Source organism: Neolamprologus multifasciatus, chromosome 20 (genome assembly GCF_963576455.1).
Source record: "Neolamprologus multifasciatus chromosome 20, fNeoMul1.2, whole genome shotgun sequence".
In the NCBI taxonomy this organism is placed as follows: Eukaryota; Metazoa; Chordata; class Actinopteri; order Cichliformes; family Cichlidae; genus Neolamprologus; species Neolamprologus multifasciatus.
Genome location: NC_140458.1, coordinates 19287319 through 19305400, shown reverse-complemented (window position 1 = coordinate 19305400; position 18082 = coordinate 19287319). Strand labels below are relative to the sequence as shown.

The 18082-nt window shown below is 41.7% G+C and overlaps 1 protein-coding gene across 6 annotated transcripts in view; it reads left to right on the top strand.

Annotated features, from left to right (window-relative positions):
* atp2b3b (ATPase plasma membrane Ca2+ transporting 3b) overlaps positions 1–18082 on the top strand; it is a 100044-nt gene that overhangs the window by 76277 nt on the left and 5685 nt on the right. For 3 of the 6 annotated variants that reach the window (XM_085144650.1, XM_085144653.1, XM_085144651.1), the window contains 2 exons: positions 2982–3089; positions 3350–3532. In XM_085144650.1, the coding sequence (XP_085000776.1) occupies positions 2982–3089; positions 3350–3532 (291 nt within the window). Of the gene's footprint in view, positions 1–2981; positions 3090–3349; positions 3533–4500; positions 11594–18082 lie in introns of those variants that run through there. The other 3 variants (XM_085144654.1, XM_085144652.1, XM_085144655.1) reach the window with 2 other exon arrangements.

Below are 18082 nucleotides of genomic sequence, written 5' to 3'. Positions count from 1 at the left end.
CCACACGCTCTTCAAGGCTGGTGTGTTTTCTGAAAACTTCTAACATTTGAATCTCTTCCATTTATAAGCCTGCGATTAACCGCACGGCTCAGGTCCGCGTGAAACCCACGCAGCTAAGGAGCCGTCGCTCTCTTTTAGTTAAATACTTTGCGCTGCCAAAGTCCAGCGTAAATGTCTGTCACCCTCTGACGCACTCTTGGTTGCTTAGGAACCCATGATAACAACAACAGCCGGTGTCACAGACCACATGTTCTGCTCCGCACCCACTCACACAAACACACTCAAACACAACAACAACAACACAAAATAGGCCTACTCCGGACTCACACCAGACCGCTCGGGACCCTAACCCAGTCTTTCGGGACCCTAACCCAGTTGTGGGACCCTAACCCAGTCGCGCGACAAAACCCAATGAAGGGACGCTCGGGACACAAACCCAGGGCGATTTCAAAACCGGACACTCACCGGACGCTTGGGCCCTTGGGCGATTTTACCAAAACCTCTTTTTTCGGGACCCTAACCCAGTTCTGCGGTTATAGAGTCGCTCTCTCAACTTACTCGGCGTTGCTTAGCGTGTAATGTAGCCTCAAATCCCGCCGATCGTCATTCATCGAGGAGAAAAGACAGACAGCCAATCCACCTGCCCGATGACAAATTCTCACGTCTCGGGACTTTACTACAGGAACTTCCTGGCTGACGTCAGTCTTTCAGCGTGTCTCTTCTCCCCTCGGTGAATGTCGACTCCAGGGCTCCGGCTCTCGAAGGACCAATTAATGATAGGTTTGTAGCTTGAACCTATTCGCTGGAACGTTGAAGACAATATAATTACACAGCAAAGCAAGACCCAAAGTAGGCAAAGTTCTTCATGTTACTCATGCATGAGGGAGACCTGCCTGGAGCCAAGTGTCGTTCCACCACTTGACCTCCATCAGACTCTCAGCCAGGTTTCCCATAGCACTCCTTTTATTGTGGTTACATGAATATGCATAGGGTCATTAACATATAACATCTTACATAGGTATACATGTGAACAAAGGATTGTGTGTGTGGGTGTGTGTGTGTGTGTGTGTGTGTGTGTGGGGTCAGAGCGTGACCCCATAAATGACTTCCCTAAACCTACTGGTCTGGAAAGTCCACCAGTTCATCTAAACAAAAGGCACTCAGACTAAAACTGATATAGCTACGTTTATCCTACCATAAAACAATAAAACAAAGTACGACCTCCTCCCATGCTCCCAGGATGTAGGTGTGGATTCCAGAACACTCTGGAATCCACACCAAGCCTTTGCAGCCTGCTAAAGATCACACATCCTATCACTACACAATTAATTAAACACCTCTAAGCATATATGGTTAAATATTTCTAAGCATAAATGACAATCAACATTGCAAAACCTAACAGTTTACCTTTAACAAGACCAAGAAAAACCACTTCTGCAGACGAGTTCAAATTAGACTGCAGCATACTATTGACAACCTTGAGAAAAGATTATTGTTACGGCCGGTCTAGGGGACCCGACCGCAGCAAGAGGAATGATCCACCCCCAGTTCAACCCCAAGCAGCACATCACACCATCAGGAATCACCATCACCATCAAGGAATGGTTTATTTACAGGAACGAAACAAAAATGGGTTTCATAGGAGTCACTCAGGCTTTGGGGTGGACCCACGCCAAAATAACAAAGAAAAGGAAACTAACTCAGAGGAGCAACTGCTTGCCTAGCCCCAGAGAAAAATAACCAAACAACAATCACTTACCTTCCTGACTAACAAAACATGAGAAAACTGTGCCCAACTTCCTCCTGGATTCACAAAGCAACACAGGGCATGACGTAGCCCCAGCCGATTGGGGTAAAACCGAGGATGGATGGATTGCCGTCTTCAACCGCACCGTCTTCTACTCCGCCTCCAGAGCAGCATCCAATCCGGGCACACCATCTTCGGGATCCACCACTCCTGGAGGCGCACCTGCACACTCACATTTACATGTCAGAACCCCAGCCCACGACGGCAGCCATAACAATTATGCATCCATTGTTAAGATGAGATGAAACTAGAATTCTAGCCATAGAGCTAGCTCTTCTGTATGTATTGCTGTAGGGTCTACCTTACAATTGCTCAGGAGACATGAGTGAGACAACAAATGACTGCGGGCTGTTATCGAGCAAAAAGGATAGGCAAATGATTCCTTTTTGTGGAAAAAAAAAGTATTTCTGTGTTCAAAGTAAAATAATATAAGCATCCACATAAAACTAGGATATTTGGCTGTGTTGAAATTCTCTTATTCCATTTAACAACACCTGAGAGTTACATTAATAACAGACATTTTCTGGGTGGAAGGTTAGTAATTCTGACCTCATATGTATGTGTACATACCTCTGCCACATTAATCACAACCTGAAAGTAATATCATCCTTTATTTAATATAATCATTTGTGGTTTTTACTTATCAGTGTTAGCACTAACATATTGAAAAGCCTGATGTTCAGACATTGTCCTCTGAGTAGAAAAAAACAACAACATTCACATTCACACACACACGAATGGCTGATTCCGTACGAACCTCTGCTTTAGTACTTTGCCTGAGGATACTTCAGCATATAGATTTGTGGAGCCAAGGATCAATCACAAACTTTCTTTGTTTGCTGACCCATTCTAAGCCACAACCACTCAAATAGGCTCTGGTATTCAACGGTAATCACCCATCTATGTACGAACCAAGCTCGACCCTAATTAGTTTGCGAGATTAGATGAAATTGGGCATGCTCGGGGCTCAGTGTTAAGCCCTTAGGACTCCCCTTTTTGTTGGGATTGTAAGTTTTGGCAGCATGAGAACTCTGCCCCTATGATGGGACTTGTGTCATATGCTAAGAAGTGTGAAAGTTAGTGATGGATAGAACAGAGCTACATGGTGTAACACTGCTTTTTGCTTTGTTTGTGTATATGTGTAATGAGTTCTTTTCCTGTGTTTCTACTGCAGATCGTGATTGTGCAGTTTGGAGGGAAACCCTTCAGCTGTGCTCCTCTCAACATCGAGCAGTGGCTTTGGTGTCTGTTTGTGGGAGTTGGAGAGCTGCTCTGGGGGCAGGTAAGTAGCTCTTCAGCCTGCTGAATCAAACAACACTAAGCAAGTGTAGGCTGGCAGACCTGGTTTTTTCCAAGGTGAGGCTAAGGAAATATATTCACACTGCCTGAGAGAACACTTCAGAGCTATTTTGTGCTAAAACTGACAGTTAAATAATAAACCACTGCATGTGAACTAAGGTTGGAAAAGCACACACGCTGCTCATTATTTTGTCACTCTGGTTTGTTCTGGTCAAGTAACATTGTTACAAATCTGGCTTCCAGGTGATCGCTACAGTTCCTGCAGAGCGACTGCCGTGTTTGAAGGAGGCGGGGCTGGGACTAGAACCAGGGGAGGAGGAAGGGGAGGAGCTGGCAGAGGATGAGGAGGAGATCGACTGTGCAGAAAGAGAGCTGCGCCGTGGACAGATCCTCTGGTTCAGAGGCCTCAACCGTATCCAGACCCAGGTACTGTTTAACCAGGCCCTAACCAAAAGTCTCACCAACAGATTTCTAGACATGTCAGCCAGAAGCTTCACTTGGTCATGACCACAAGCAGTTTGTTTAAGGTTAATTACAGATAGATTGGGGAATCTTTAAAAGATGTGGTATGTAATCACAAAGAGCTGCATGATAAAATCCACATTACTATGGGAGTGTTCTTACTGCCTAAATAAACTGTTAGTATCATGGCCGTCACATGCTAACTAAAGAGACTTTTGGAAAGAAAGTGCTGCATATTTGACTCTTCTTTGAGAGTTACAATTTTAGATTTGTTCTTACTCTTCAAAAGTCAGTCTCTCTCATCCATGCTGTTGTGTTCTTCTGAATTGTGCCAAACATAATGATTCAGGATTTTGTTTTTCTCTCTCTCCCCAACACAGCTAACCTTTTTGTTCCACAAAGTCACAATCACACAATGGCCTTCTCTACCTTGAGAGTGCTATTTTAGATGCTCAGAAACATAACAGGAGATAAATGGTGTGAGTGTATGTGTGTGTATATGTTTGTGCGTGCAGGAGTGAGTATTTACATGTTGTACGCAAGCTTATGCAACTAGACAGGCCACTGATTCGCTTGATTGCTTTGATTGATTCTTGCACAACTTTGTGTGAGAGCGGACTAAGACAGGGAAGCGACAGCAGTCTCCTCCTAAGGAGTGTCAGAGAGCCAGCACAGACTCTCTGCTTAAGTGCCTGTCTTTGCATAAAGTGGCGAGTTTTTCATTAAGAGGGTTTGGTCTGAGTGCGTAGTGTGTAGACGCACAGATTTTGTTAGTAATATTCATGAATCAGTTATGATACACTGAAATCAGAGAATTTTGTACTCTGTCTGTGACAGGAGAATCTTTTAAAAGGACCAAAGACACACGCACACACTCAGACTGGACTTTCCTGCCCTTACTGAATGATGCTGTTTGTATCTCTGTCCTGCAGATGGAGGTAGTGAGCACGTTCAAGCGAAGCGGTTCGTTTCAGGGAGCGGTGAGACGGCGCTCCTCTGTGCTCAGTCAGCTCCACGACGTAAACACTATCTCTACCCCCTCTCACGTAGCTCTCTCCACTGCAACAGCCAATACCAGCCCAGCCCCTGGGAGTGAGTCCGCCGAACGCATGTACACACATACAGAAGCATTCGTGCATACATGCACACACTCACACACTCATTCAGAGACACAGAAACACACACTCGCACCCACTCAACCACCCACACACTGCCACACAGCTGCACGGCACGTGGACTGCAGTATTTTGACTCTCTATGGTTGTGTCCCTCCGGCTCGCTCGCTACTCGTGTTGTGTGCAATGTGTCCTCTGTTCTTTGCTCTTATTCTCCCTTTCAAACAGCACCCAATCCTGCCACGGCTGTGTAGTTCTGGTATTGTCTAGTCTGGTCCCAACCCACTCCTGGTCCCAGGCCAGAGACTGTTTTTGTCGTTTGTCAGTGCAGGAGGGAGCTAACTGTTCTCTCTCTGTCTGATGTGCCCTGATGCAAAAGATGCAACACTTTTATAAGTGACTCAGATTTTAAAAAAACAAGGAGTTTGTTATGCATAATTCTCAGAAGCTACGGATGCATCCTGAAGTTTAGAGAGCAGATAACAGCTCCTCCTGCACAATGTGTTATTTCTTGTCCGTGACTGAGGTCAAGCGTAGTTACTGTGGTTTGCCTCTGTTGTAAACATCTCTATTGTAAAGGTGTCTTTCTATTCTCTGAACAACAACACAATGTAGTACTTCTCTAATACATTCTTGAGTCTCTACATACTTTGGAAAATGCTACAAATATATTTCACTGCCATAGAATTCATTATCATTAACAAAAGGCTTCCATGTGGCTTCAGCAATACTGTAAACCTTCGAGTATAAAAGCCCTATAACACACTGCTCTTTTTAAGAATGTAGTTTTATAAAGAAACGGTTCCTTTTGCCTCTATCTTTCTAGCTTTCCTTCTTCCTCTTCTCTCACTTTTGTTCGGTGCTGAAATTGTTGTCAACTGGTTATTTCTGTAACAGTATTTCCAGCTCCAACGTCACAAGTTTGGCCCCCTGACGTCTCCAAAAAGTCCTGATTTCTCTCTCTGTCCACTCTGTTTTTCCCTCACCCCTTTCTCTCTCTCTCTCTCTCAATGGCAGTTTTCTCTTTCTTGTGTTTCTTCCTTATGAGATATTACAGGTTCCCTGTTTGCAGAAATATTCTGTGAAATGTTTTCTAATTGTTCTTCATAAGTAGAGTTGTTCTTTTGTAGTGGTATTTAGATTTTATCAGATCTAAATACAGGCTCTTGTGTAGCATACTGATAAGATTTCTTTAGTAGGTTTCTCTTCATTTAATTTTTTTTCTCAGTTTTCTTGGACCTTACTTTGTCCTTTACCTCATCCCTTTTTGTCATCCTCCATTTTCTTACTAGAATAGCGATCACCCTTCCATCTTTTCTCTTGATTTCTTTGTATGTCAGTTCTGCACGTCTGTGTGAAAGCCTGTTTGAACACGTGTTCTTTGCTGACATATCCGAGAGCTGCAGTTTGACTTGTGTGTATTCTCTGTTGGTGTGTGAGTGTGTGCACCTGTGCTCGTATACCTGTCTGTGTGACTGCGTGCATGCATGTGTGTGTTTGTGCTGTCTCTTCATTTGATTGTCATCAACCGTCTTCTCAGTTGCTTTTCTTTACCTTTCTTGCTCCCTTCCGTCCATCCTTCCCTTCCTCCATTTCATGCTGACCTCCTCTCCACCATGCTCCATCACATGTAGGTGTAAATACAGAGAGGCCCAAGTCAGCACTGTTGACACCTCATTGTCACAATCACCCTGTGCAGACAGTAGGAGGAACCTGGGCTTTGTTTAAGTACTTTGGAAACATATCCTTCACTCCAACACTTTATAATATAGCATGTTAAAAAAATCAACACTGAAAGTAGAACATTGGTTTGGTGTAAAGTTGGTTGTAGAGGAGTGGAAGGAGGGATGTACAGTCCAAGTATGAAGCAAGTTTTTAGGTCTGCTAGCTCATTTGCTTGCTTTTTCTAGTCTTCTACCTTAATTCGAAGAGCTTGTTATGTCCAAATCTGTTACTCAACAGCAGCGTGACACATAGTTTTTACATTTTGCAGTCATCCTGTAGTGGCTGAGCCCCTGATGGGAAACAAAATGGATTTGGACAAACAAATGGAACAGAGAGAGAATGTGAAGGACCAAGCATTAACTTTGAGTCTGATGTGACCCAGGTTGTGTTCTCTGAATCACTTTGTGCTGTCTGGAGGCAACCAGTGGCCAAATAAAATCTCCCATTGTTCTCAACTCCAGCTTGGTTTATGCAGAAAATATAAATCCGAATGTGTCACAAGCCTAAGCCAGAGAAATATATATATATATGTATATGTGTATATATATATATATATATATATATATACAGTGGGGCAAAAAAGTATTTAGTCAGCCACCGATTGTGCAAGTTCCCCCACTTAAAATGATGACAGAGGTCAGTAATTTGCACCAGAGGTACACTTCAACTGTGAGAGACAGAATGTGAAAAAAAAATCCATGAATTCACATGGTAGGATTTGTAAAGAATTTATTCGTTGACCGCTGTCACTTGGTGTTCGCTCGCTCTGTGGTATAGTATCGCTTCCTGTTCCTGCTCAAACACAGTGGTGTTTCTGAGTAGCTTATTTGCTTAGCAGTTTAATTAACAACTTTTAAATACATTCTTTTTTCACAGTATAATCTTCACGTGCTTCATCCGAAGCACACTTTCTCTGTACTCACTACCTAATTTATAGCCAAAGTATTCACTCACTGTCTCTGTACTGTTTCGCTAGCTTAGCTCGTAGCCGACCCGTTAGCACCATGGCTACTTCACCTGTCCCTTCTGCACTTTCTTGCTCATTGTGTCAGATGTTTAGTTACTCCTCGGCCTCCTTTAGCAGTAATGATATCTGTAACAAATGTAGCATATTTGCAGCTCTGGAGGCCAGGATTACTGATCTGGAGACTCGGCTTTGCACCCTGCTCTCAGCCTTAGCTAGCCAGGCCCCTGTAGCTGGTGCAGCCGAAGATAGCGTAGGCCCCGCTAGCTGTTCCCCGGCAGACCCCAAGCAGCTGGGGAAAGATGGCTGGGTAACGGTGAGGAGGAAGCGTAGTCCTAAACAGAAGCCCCAGGTACACCACCAACCCGTTCATGTGTCTAACCGTTTTTCCCCACTCGGTGACACACCCGCTGGGGGTCAAACTCTGGTAATTGGTGATTCTGTTCTCAGACATGTGAAGCTAGAGACACCTGCAACCATAGTCAATTGTCTTCCAGGGGCCAGAGCAGGCGACATTGAAGGAAATTTAAAACTGCTGGCTAAGGGTAAACGTAAATTCAATAAAATCATAATTCACGTCGGCAGTAATGACACCCGGTTACGCCAATCGGAGGTCACTAAAATCAATATTGAATCGGTGTGCAACTTTGCCAAAACAATGTCGGACTCTGTAGTTTTCTCTGGTCCCCTCCCCAATCAGACCAGGAGTGACATGTTTAGCCGCATGTTCTCCTTAAATTGCTGGCTGTCTGAGTGGTGTCCCAGAAATGATGTGGGCTTCATAGATAATTGGCAAACCTTCTGGAGGAAACCTGGTCTTGTTAGGAGAGACGGCATCCATCCCACTTTGGATGGAGCAGCTCTCATTTCTAGAAATATGGACAAATTTATTAAACCCCTCAAAACATGACTATCCAGAGTTGGGACCAGGAAGCAGAGTTGCAGTCTTACACGCCTCTCTGCAGCTTCTCTCCTCCTGCTACCCCCCCAAAAACCCATCTCCATAGAGACTGTGTCTGCTTCCAAAAAGACAAAAAACAAACTAAAAACCAGCAACAAACAACTTAAACATTTACAAAGAAAGAACAATACAGTATCCACATCTGAACCAAAGAGTAAAACAGTGAAATGTGGATTATTAAATATTAGGTCTCTCTCCTCCAAGTCTCTGTTAGTACATGACTTAATAATTGATCAACAAATTGATTTACTCTGCCTTACAGAAACCTGGTTGCAGCAGGATGATTATGTTAGTTTAAATGAATCAACACCCCCGAGTCATTCTAACTACCAGAAATCTCGAAGCACAGGTCGAGGGGGCGGTGTGGCAGCAATTTTTCACACCAGTCTATTAATTAATGAAAGACCAAGACAGACTTTTAATTCATTTGAAAGCCTGATGCTTAGCCTCGTCCACCCCAGCTGTGAAACTCAGAAACCAGTCTTGTTATCATCTATCGTCCACCTGGGCCTTACACAGAGTTTCTGTCTGATTTCTCAGACTTTATATCTAATTTAGTTCTGAGCTCAGATAAAATAATTATTGTGGGTGATTTTAACATCCATGTTGATGCTAAAAATGACAGCCTCAACATGGCATTTAATCTGTTGTTAGACTCAATTGGTTTCTCTCAAAATGTAAAAGAACCCACCCACCACTTTAATCACACTCTAGATCTTGTTTTAACATATGGCATAGAAACTGAACATTTAACAGTGTTTCCTGAAAACCCTCTCCTGTCTGATCATTTCTTGATAACATTTACATTTACAATAATTGATTACGCAGCAGTGGAGAGTGGACTTTATCAAAGTAGATGTCTTTCTGAAAGCGCTGTAACTAAGTTTAAGAATATAATCCAGCCACTGTTATCATCGTCAATGCCCTGTACCAACACAGAGCAGAGCAGCTATCTGAACGCTACCCCAACAGAGGTCGATTATCTTGTTAATAATTTCACCTCCTCACTACGTACGACTCTGGATACTGTAGCTCCTGTGAAAACTAAGGTCTCTAATCAGAAGTACCTGACCCCGTGGTATAATTCTCAAACACGTACCCTAAAGCAGATGACTCGTAATCTGGAGAGGAAATGGCGTGTCACAAATTTAGAGGATCATCATTTAGCCTGGAGAAATAGTTTGTTGCTTTATAAGAAAGCCCTCCGCAAAGCCAGAACAGCTTACTACTCATCACTGATTGAAGAAAATAAGAACAACCCCAGGTTTCTCTTCAGCACTGTAGCCAGGCTGACAAAAAGTCAGAGCTCTTTTGAGCCAACCATCCCTTTAACGTTAACTAGTGATGACTTCATGAACTTCTTCACAAATAAAATTTTTATCATTAGAGAAAAAATTATCTTATATATGATCAACCTATCTCTAATAATCGGCTATGTACCACAGGCCTTCAAGGTGGCTGCAGTTAAACCTTTACTCAAAAAGTCATCTCTAGACCCAGCAGTCTTAGCTAATTATAGGCCAATCTCCAACCTTCCTTTCATATCAAAAATCCTTGAAAGAGTAGTTGTCAAACAGCTAACAGATCATCTGCAGAGGAATGGTTTATTTGAAGAGTTTCAGTCAGGTTTCAGAGTTCATCACAGCACAGAAACAGCTTTAGTTAAGGTTACAAATGATCTTCTTATGGCCTCTGACAGTGGACTCATCTCTGTGCTTGTCCTTCTTGACCTTAGTGCAGCATTCGATACTGTTGACCATAATATCCTATTAGAGCGATTAGAACATGCTGTAGGTATTACAGGTATTGCACTGCAGTGGTTTGTATCATATCTATCTAATAGACTCCAATTTGTGCATGTAAATGGAGAGTCCTCTTCACACACTGAGGTTAATTATGGAGTTCCACAGGGTTCAGTGCTAGGACCAATTCTGTTTACATTATACATGCTTCCCCTAGGCAGCATCATTAGAAGACATAGCATACATTTTCACTGCTATGCAGATGACACCCAGCTCTATCTGTCCATGAAGCCAGATAACACACACCAATTAGTTAAACTGCAGGAATGTCTTAAAGACATAAAGACTTGGATGGCCACTAACTTTCTGCTTCTTAACTCAGATAAAACTGAGGTCATTGTACTCGGCGCTGAAAAGCTTAGAAATATGGTATCTAACCAGATTCTTACTCTGGATGGCATTACCTTGGCCTCCAGTAACACTGTGAGGAACCTTGGAGTCATTTTTGACCAGGATATGTCCTTCAACGCACATATTAAACAAATATGTAAGACTGCGTTCTTCCATTTGCGCAACATCTCTAAAATTAGAAATATCCTGTCTCAGAGTGACGCTGAAAAACTAGTTCATGCATTTATTACTTCCAGGCTGGACTACTGCAATTCATTATTATCAGGATGTCCAAAAAACTCACTGAAAAGCCTTCAGTTAATCCAAAATGCTGCAGCAAGAGTACTGACAGGGACTAGAAAGAGAGAGCATATTTCTCCTGTTTTGGCTTCCCTTCATTGGCTTCCTGTTAAATCCAGAATTGAATTCAAAATCCTGCTCCTCACATACAAGGTCTTAAATAATCAGGCCCCATCTTATCTTAATGACCTTGTAGTACCATATCACCCTATTAGAGCACTTCGCTCTCGCTCTGCAGGCCTACTTGTTGTTCCTAGAGTATTTAAAAGTAGAATGGGAGGGAGAGCCTTCAGTTTTCAGGCCCCTCTTCTGTGGAACCAGCTTCCAGTTTGGATTCGGGAGACAGACACTATCTCTACTTTTAAGATTAGGCTTAAAACTTTCCTTTTTGCTAAAGCATATAGTTAGGGCTGGATCAGGTGACCCTGAATCCTCCCTTAGTTATGCTGCAATAGATGTAGGCTGCCGGGGGATTCCCATGATGCATTGAGTTTTTCCTTTCCAGTCACCTTTCTCACTCACTATGTGTTAACAGACCTCTCTGTATTGAATCGTATCTGTTATTAATCTCTGTCTCTCTTCCACAGCATGTCTTTTATCCTGTCTTCCTTCTCTCACCCCAACCGGTCGCAGCAGATGGCCGCCCCTCCCTGAGCCTGGTTCTGCCAGAGGTTTCTTCCTGTTAAAAGGGAGTTTTTCCTTCCCACTGTCGCCAAAGTGCTTGCTCATAGGGGGTCATATGATTGTTGGGCTTTTCTCTGTATCTATGAAGCACCTTGAGGCAACATTTGTTGTGATTTGGCGCTATATAAATAAAATTGAATTGAATTGAATTGAATTGAATTCGTAAATCAGGGTGGAAAATAAGTATTTGGTCACCTCAAACAAGGAAAATCCCTGGCTCTCACAGACCTGTAACGTCTTCTGTAAGAAGCTTTTCTGTCCTCCACTCGTTACCTGTATGAATGGCACCTGTTTGACCTCATCATCTGTATAAAAGACACCTGTCCACAGCCTCAACCAGTCAGACTCCAAACTCCGCCATGGCCAAGACCAAAGAGCTTTCGAAGGACACCAGGAAAAGAATTGTAGACCTGCACCAGACTGGGAAGAGTGAATCTACAATAGGCAAGCAGCTTGGTGTGAAAAAATCAACTGTGGGAGCAATCATCAGAAAATGGAAGACATACAAGACCACTGATAATCTCCCTCGATCTGGGGCTCCACGCAAGATCTCATCCCGTGGGGTAAAAATGATCATGTGAACGGTGAGCAAAGATCCCAGAACCACACGGGGGGACCTGGTGAATGACCTGCAGAGAGCTGGGACCAAAGTAACAAAGGTCACCATCAGTAACACACTACAACGGCAGGGAATCAAATCCCGCAGTGCCAGACGTGTTCCGCTGCTGAAGCCAGTGCATGTCCAGGCCCGTCTGAAGTTTGCCAGAGAGCACATGGATGATACAGCAGAGGATTGGGAGAATGTCATGTGGTCAGATGAAACCAAAGTAGAACTTTTTGGTATAAACTCAACTCGTCGTGTTTGGAGGAAGAAGAATACTGAGTTGCATCCCAAGAACACCATACCTACTGTGAAGCATGGGGGTGGAAACATCATGCTATGGGGCTGTTTTTCTGCCAAGGGGACAGGATGACTGATCCGTGTTAAGGACAGAATGAATGGGGCCAAGTATCGTGAGATTTTGAGCCAAAACCTCCTTCCATCAGTGAGAACTTTGAAGATGAAACGAGGCTGGGTCTTCCAACATGACAATGATCCAAAACACACCGCCCGGGCAACAAAGGAGTGGCTCCGTAAGAAGCATTTGAAAGTCCTGGAGTGGCCTAGCCAGTCTCCAGACCTCAACCCCATAGAAAATCTGTGGCGGGAGTTGAAAGTCCGTGTTGCTCGGCGACAGCCCCAAAACATCACTGCTCTTGAGAAGATCTGCATGGAGGAATGGGCCAAAATACCAGCTACTGTGTGTGCAAACCTGGTAAAGACCTATAGTAAACGTTTGACCTCTGTTATTGCCAACAAAGGTTATGTTACAAAGTATTGAGTTGTATTTTTGTTATTGACCAAATACTTATTTTCCACCCTGATTTACGAATAAATTCTTTACAAATCCTATCATGTGAATTCATGGATTTTTTTTTCACATTCTGTCTCTCACAGTTGAAGTGTACCTCTGGTGCAAATTACTGACCTCTGTCATCATTTTAAGTGGGGGAACTTGCACAATCGGTGGCTGACTAAATACTTTTTTGCCCCACTGTGTGTATATGTATGTGTGTATATATATATATATATATATATATATATATATATATATATATATATATATATATATATATCTTTAACAGAAGAATCAGCATGCATTAGCTAATGCATGCTGATTCTTCTGTTAAAGATTTACCACAGACTCTAAGTGCTTTCTGTAATGATTACAGAAAGAGATTTTGAGATTAAATATTATTTTGAGAGAAAAAGTTAAAATAATATTTTGAGAATGAAGTCAGAATTTTGAGATTTAAGTTGTTATTTCAAATCAAACACTGCCACAGCTGCTATACTCTCTACAACTTGCATAGTCAAAATTGTGTTTTAGCTTTTGTCTTTTGAGTTTCATCTCAAGATTTTGACTTTATTCTCAAAATTAACAGTAATATTTCTGTTCTTAATGTGGCCCTAATACGCCATCTATAGTCCCTTTGGTCAAAATCGTGATAAAAATGCTTAACCATTTTTTTTTGTGAGAAATTTGTGAGTATTCAGATGTTCTTTGGTTGTAGACATTACTGCTATCAGTGAATGTCCACATTCTAACCTGCTTACAGTGGGTGAAGTGTGCTTTTACACCCACAATCCGGAGGAGAATCCAAGTCATGGCTCTCTTTTGACTTTGTGTTACATTAATTTGAATGTTTATTGGAAATTGAAAATCTGTGAGCACCATTTTTATTTTTTCACAAGCCTTAGTGGTGTGTAAGCAAGCATAGTTGCACACATAACACATAGCTAGAACTGGATTTTATAACAGCTTACAAGGGGTATAAATGAATCTTTTTATAGTGACATTTTTTAAAAAATAAAATCCCTACCTTTTTTCAGTGTTTTCCTCTTCTATGCCAGTGAAAACATGCTAATATCCAGTACGCATATGACCTGTGTCCAGTTTATACCCTGCAACTCGTCCAGTGTCAGCTGGGATAGTCATACTTCTGGGGCAAATGGACTGAAAATTGTTTTAAAAAATGTTTAAGGTAAAATTGGCCTTGTAGTAGCTGTGACTGTCCTGTAAACAGTTTTACTCTATGATTATTTATATTAATTTGTTAACAGTGTGAAAGAGATTTGGACTGTAATACTATGAGTGACCACAAGTTTAAGTTGGCAGTGAAGTTGTCACAATTCAGGAAATTGTTTTATATTATCACCCATTTTTTTAAAAAAAAAAATGACCTCTTAAGATGAGGGAAATGTCCCCTTCATTGCCAGGGGTTGGTTGTCTGATTGGACCAAAGCACCAAATTCACATTACTTGCAGATGCCCATGTGCTAGTGGCCTGTCCCCCAGCATTGCTGCTTATCCACAGTTTGTTTTAGGGACAGACTCTAATCCACTACCCAAAGTTCTTTCTAAAGCAACCAGACTTGTGCCCTGTTGAATTATGGTGTGCCTACACCCTGACATTGACACCACTGACTCCCTGACCAATTCTATGAGAAGACAGCAAAGGCAAATTTGAAGGAAATATCACAAATAATAAAAAGTCATTCACCTGAGCTGTGTTGGATCTTAGAGATTCCTCTGGATCTTTAGAAGTGATCTATGGATCCAGTTTTGTTTCATTTCAAGCTGAGTTAGTTAATTCCACGAGCAAGTCCCATTAAAGAGATTAACCTTTAAGTTTACTTTTGTCGGGAAAAAACAAAGGGCAATAAGATATTTTACTCTAATTCATTCAGTTCTTTAGTAAAGAATTTTTAAATGAAAAATTAAAAAATACATCAGCCTCCACCCTTAAATGGGATGTGAGCATATGACATATGAAGAAAAGATGCTCTTAATGCCACAAGGTGTCGCTATGGATTACAGCTCATTATATCCATGGGTGAATGCCTCTTCAGTTGGGCCTCACTTCGGGAAATAAGAACCATTAACCAGTCATCTACCTCACAGCTTCTCCCAGTATTTATGTTGCAGTCTCTTCTCATCAGCAGTTCTTTTGCCTCTCTATCTTCCAGCGCCCTTTTTTCTCCTCGTACTTTAACCATCATTGTTTTTCCATCAAGCACTGCTGAAAGAGCCAACAGGGAGAGAGGGAGAGAGAGAAAAGAAATGGTTGAGAGGAATAAGTAACACAGCAGTGCCCTGACCTCCGGGCCTCTCTGGTCACACTGGTGGGCGTCATATACTCGAAAGTTTACTCTTACCATGGAGACAAAATGAAAACAAACCGAGCACTGACGAAGTGAGAAAGTAACATTCTGAAACCTTCTCAGGCTGCATGAGGTGATTTTCTACTGTCTGACATGCTCTTTGGAAAAACAGATAAGCACTGAACCTACCGCTTGACCGTCTGTCTGTACATCTGTATGTCTCTCAGTCTATCATATGAGCCAGAGTCATATATAGAGACTTCTCCTAGTTTGGCCAACTGCAGCATTGAACTCCATTCAGCTGCTTGACCATCCGCCTCTCATAATCACAGTTGGGACTCCAGTAGGTGTTGCAGTGAACATGAAGCTTTTTCTTTGCCGATCTCATTCGGCCAAACTGTCTCTGTATAAGGCTCTGTCTGCCTCTGCCTGTCAGTATATTTGCATTAAACTGTCTCTCTTTCTTTTGAGCTCATGCTGCTTCTTTTCCTCTGTTTGGGCGTTGGAGAGGGGTGCATGGACCAACTGCTATGGCAAAGGAATGTGTTTATGCACGCATACACCACCTTGAAGTGCACTCGTAAAACTCACTTGTGCGTGTGTTTGTGTGCGAGCATGTGTGTGAGAGAGAGGGAGAGACAGAAAGAGAGTGTAAGTGACAAAGATCTGATTCAGCATGACCTGACTGTCTCTCTCTGTGTGGCAGGGCTGGCACCCAAGCTTCACTCTTTTGTTACTAGTAATCTAGCTAATCACATAGTGTTCTAACCTGCTGATTCTTCATGATGTCACTTTTCTGTTTTGCAAGATTTGTTATTTTACAACCCGCAGCAACTTCATCGTCATCATTCTTGTCACTCTGCTCTCCTGTCTGTCACTGCTGCATGGCACACAGAACACTTTGCACATGTGCATGAGCACACGTGTCGGGGTGCTGACTGAATGACTCACAGTTTGGCTGTGTTTATAAAGCAGCTCTCTTTAACAAACAGCCCCCATGACTGACAGCTGCCCGATGCATGCGGAATTCAGACTCCAAACTGCACGATGTGGAGATAACTCTGGTCCACTCTGCTGCATGCGTGTATTATTTATGTGTGTATGTGTGTTTGGTCACTGCTATAGGTTCTTGCAAAATTCTTCTTTTATTGTATATTGAATTAACACACTCACCATTCCTGCTTCTTTCTCCATTTGTGCCTAACAAACACCTTCATCTGTGTGTGCATGCCTGTGATCCTGTGTGCTGAGGTATGAGTGTTTTTCCCATGCATAATGTATCACCAGCCCAACAGATGCACACACACAAACACAGTCGTATAGACACATATGCCAAGTGTGTGTGATGTAAAGTTTCTGCAGCTTTTGTGTTTTTTGTGATGGTGGCTACTGAATGTTTTTGTCTTGTAAGGTGTGACTGATGTGTGAGAACTGACAGAAACATGTCATCAGCCAACTCATTTTAAAACTATTTATTTTTCACTTTTGTGTGTTGGAGACACACAGGATCAGGTGGATGTCTAGCTGACGCTAAATTAATCCAGATATGATGTTACCCCAGTATAATTAATCTTCAAATGGACAATTGTCAGATAGATTGCTATTAAAATAGTGCAGTGCCATGGTTTGGATGGTGATATAGTTAAAAACTTTAAACAAGATCTATTCTGCTTATTTAACAATGTGGTGTAGCTTCTGAAAAATGTGTTTCTATGCAGAACGGATCATACATGCAGGCAACACAAAGGACTTAGGTGGTTATTACATGATATGGTGATATATCTCAATTAAATGAAATGCACCAATTTATTTTCAAGATGACCTATTCTGCTGTCTTATAACAACCTCTAAGGTCATAGAGGTCCTGTCTGAAAGAAACTCGTCCTTTAACACTACCCTCACTTTAAGCCAACTTTCTTTTGATTGGCCTCCCTTCATAAACAACAGGTCTAAGCAAGAGACTTCTTTGCTTTGTCTATGTTAGGGATGTCCACTTTCAATGACATCATGCAGATCCAGGTGTAGAAATAAACTACCTAAAACAACATCTATCTAAACAAAGTTATAAATATATTTATTTAATCCATGTTTTCCTTCCATGGCTATTTGTCAACCTTCTTCCATACCAGTCAAATGATTATATCAATTTGTGCTCTCACGTCATCTTTATAGCATTTTCTTAACTTGCTTCTTACCTGAATCCGTGCCATAATATAAATATTAAAAACATGGGTCTTACAGTATTTAGGCTGCTTTTAAGAATACAGTGTTAAAATCTATGACATCAAGGGGCTTAGGGCATGAAGAAGTTGGGTTTGATCACTCTGGGCAATTAAAGATGCATGATTCAAAAAGGCATCTGTGGGGCAGAGCGAAAAGAGCTAAGTAGGGATTTGAACTAATTTGTCAAGTTGTTCAGATGACACATACTATTTAGCACCTTAAAGCCTAAAATATAATATCACTTATTCATCATTTATTAATTGCTGTAAATTTATATTTAGCAGACTGACACAAGAAGGGTATCAGTTCAGATTTGTGTATTTGAGCCTTTTAAAAATCTTTTTCAAAATCTTTCTTCATACTAAGAGTTTGATGTTTAGGTTTAGCTTAACTTAAGTAACAAAAAAACAAAAAAAAAAAAGCAAGAGATATAGCGCTAGCCTAACCATATCCAAAGTTAAGAGAATGAACTTACCATACAATTAAGGGTTTCTTATCCTTGAAAATAATATTGATGTGTCGATTAGAATGAAATAAAATAAAATGAAGCATATTTTATCATTTTAAAATATTATTTTACTTGTATTCTGTTTAAAAAGTGGAAGATTGATGTGCCTTTGTCCTGAGCGAGTCCTATTAATTTCAGCTTCCACAACAGCTCTTGGTCAAAAATTTAACAGACCATTTGAAGTTACATTGCCTTT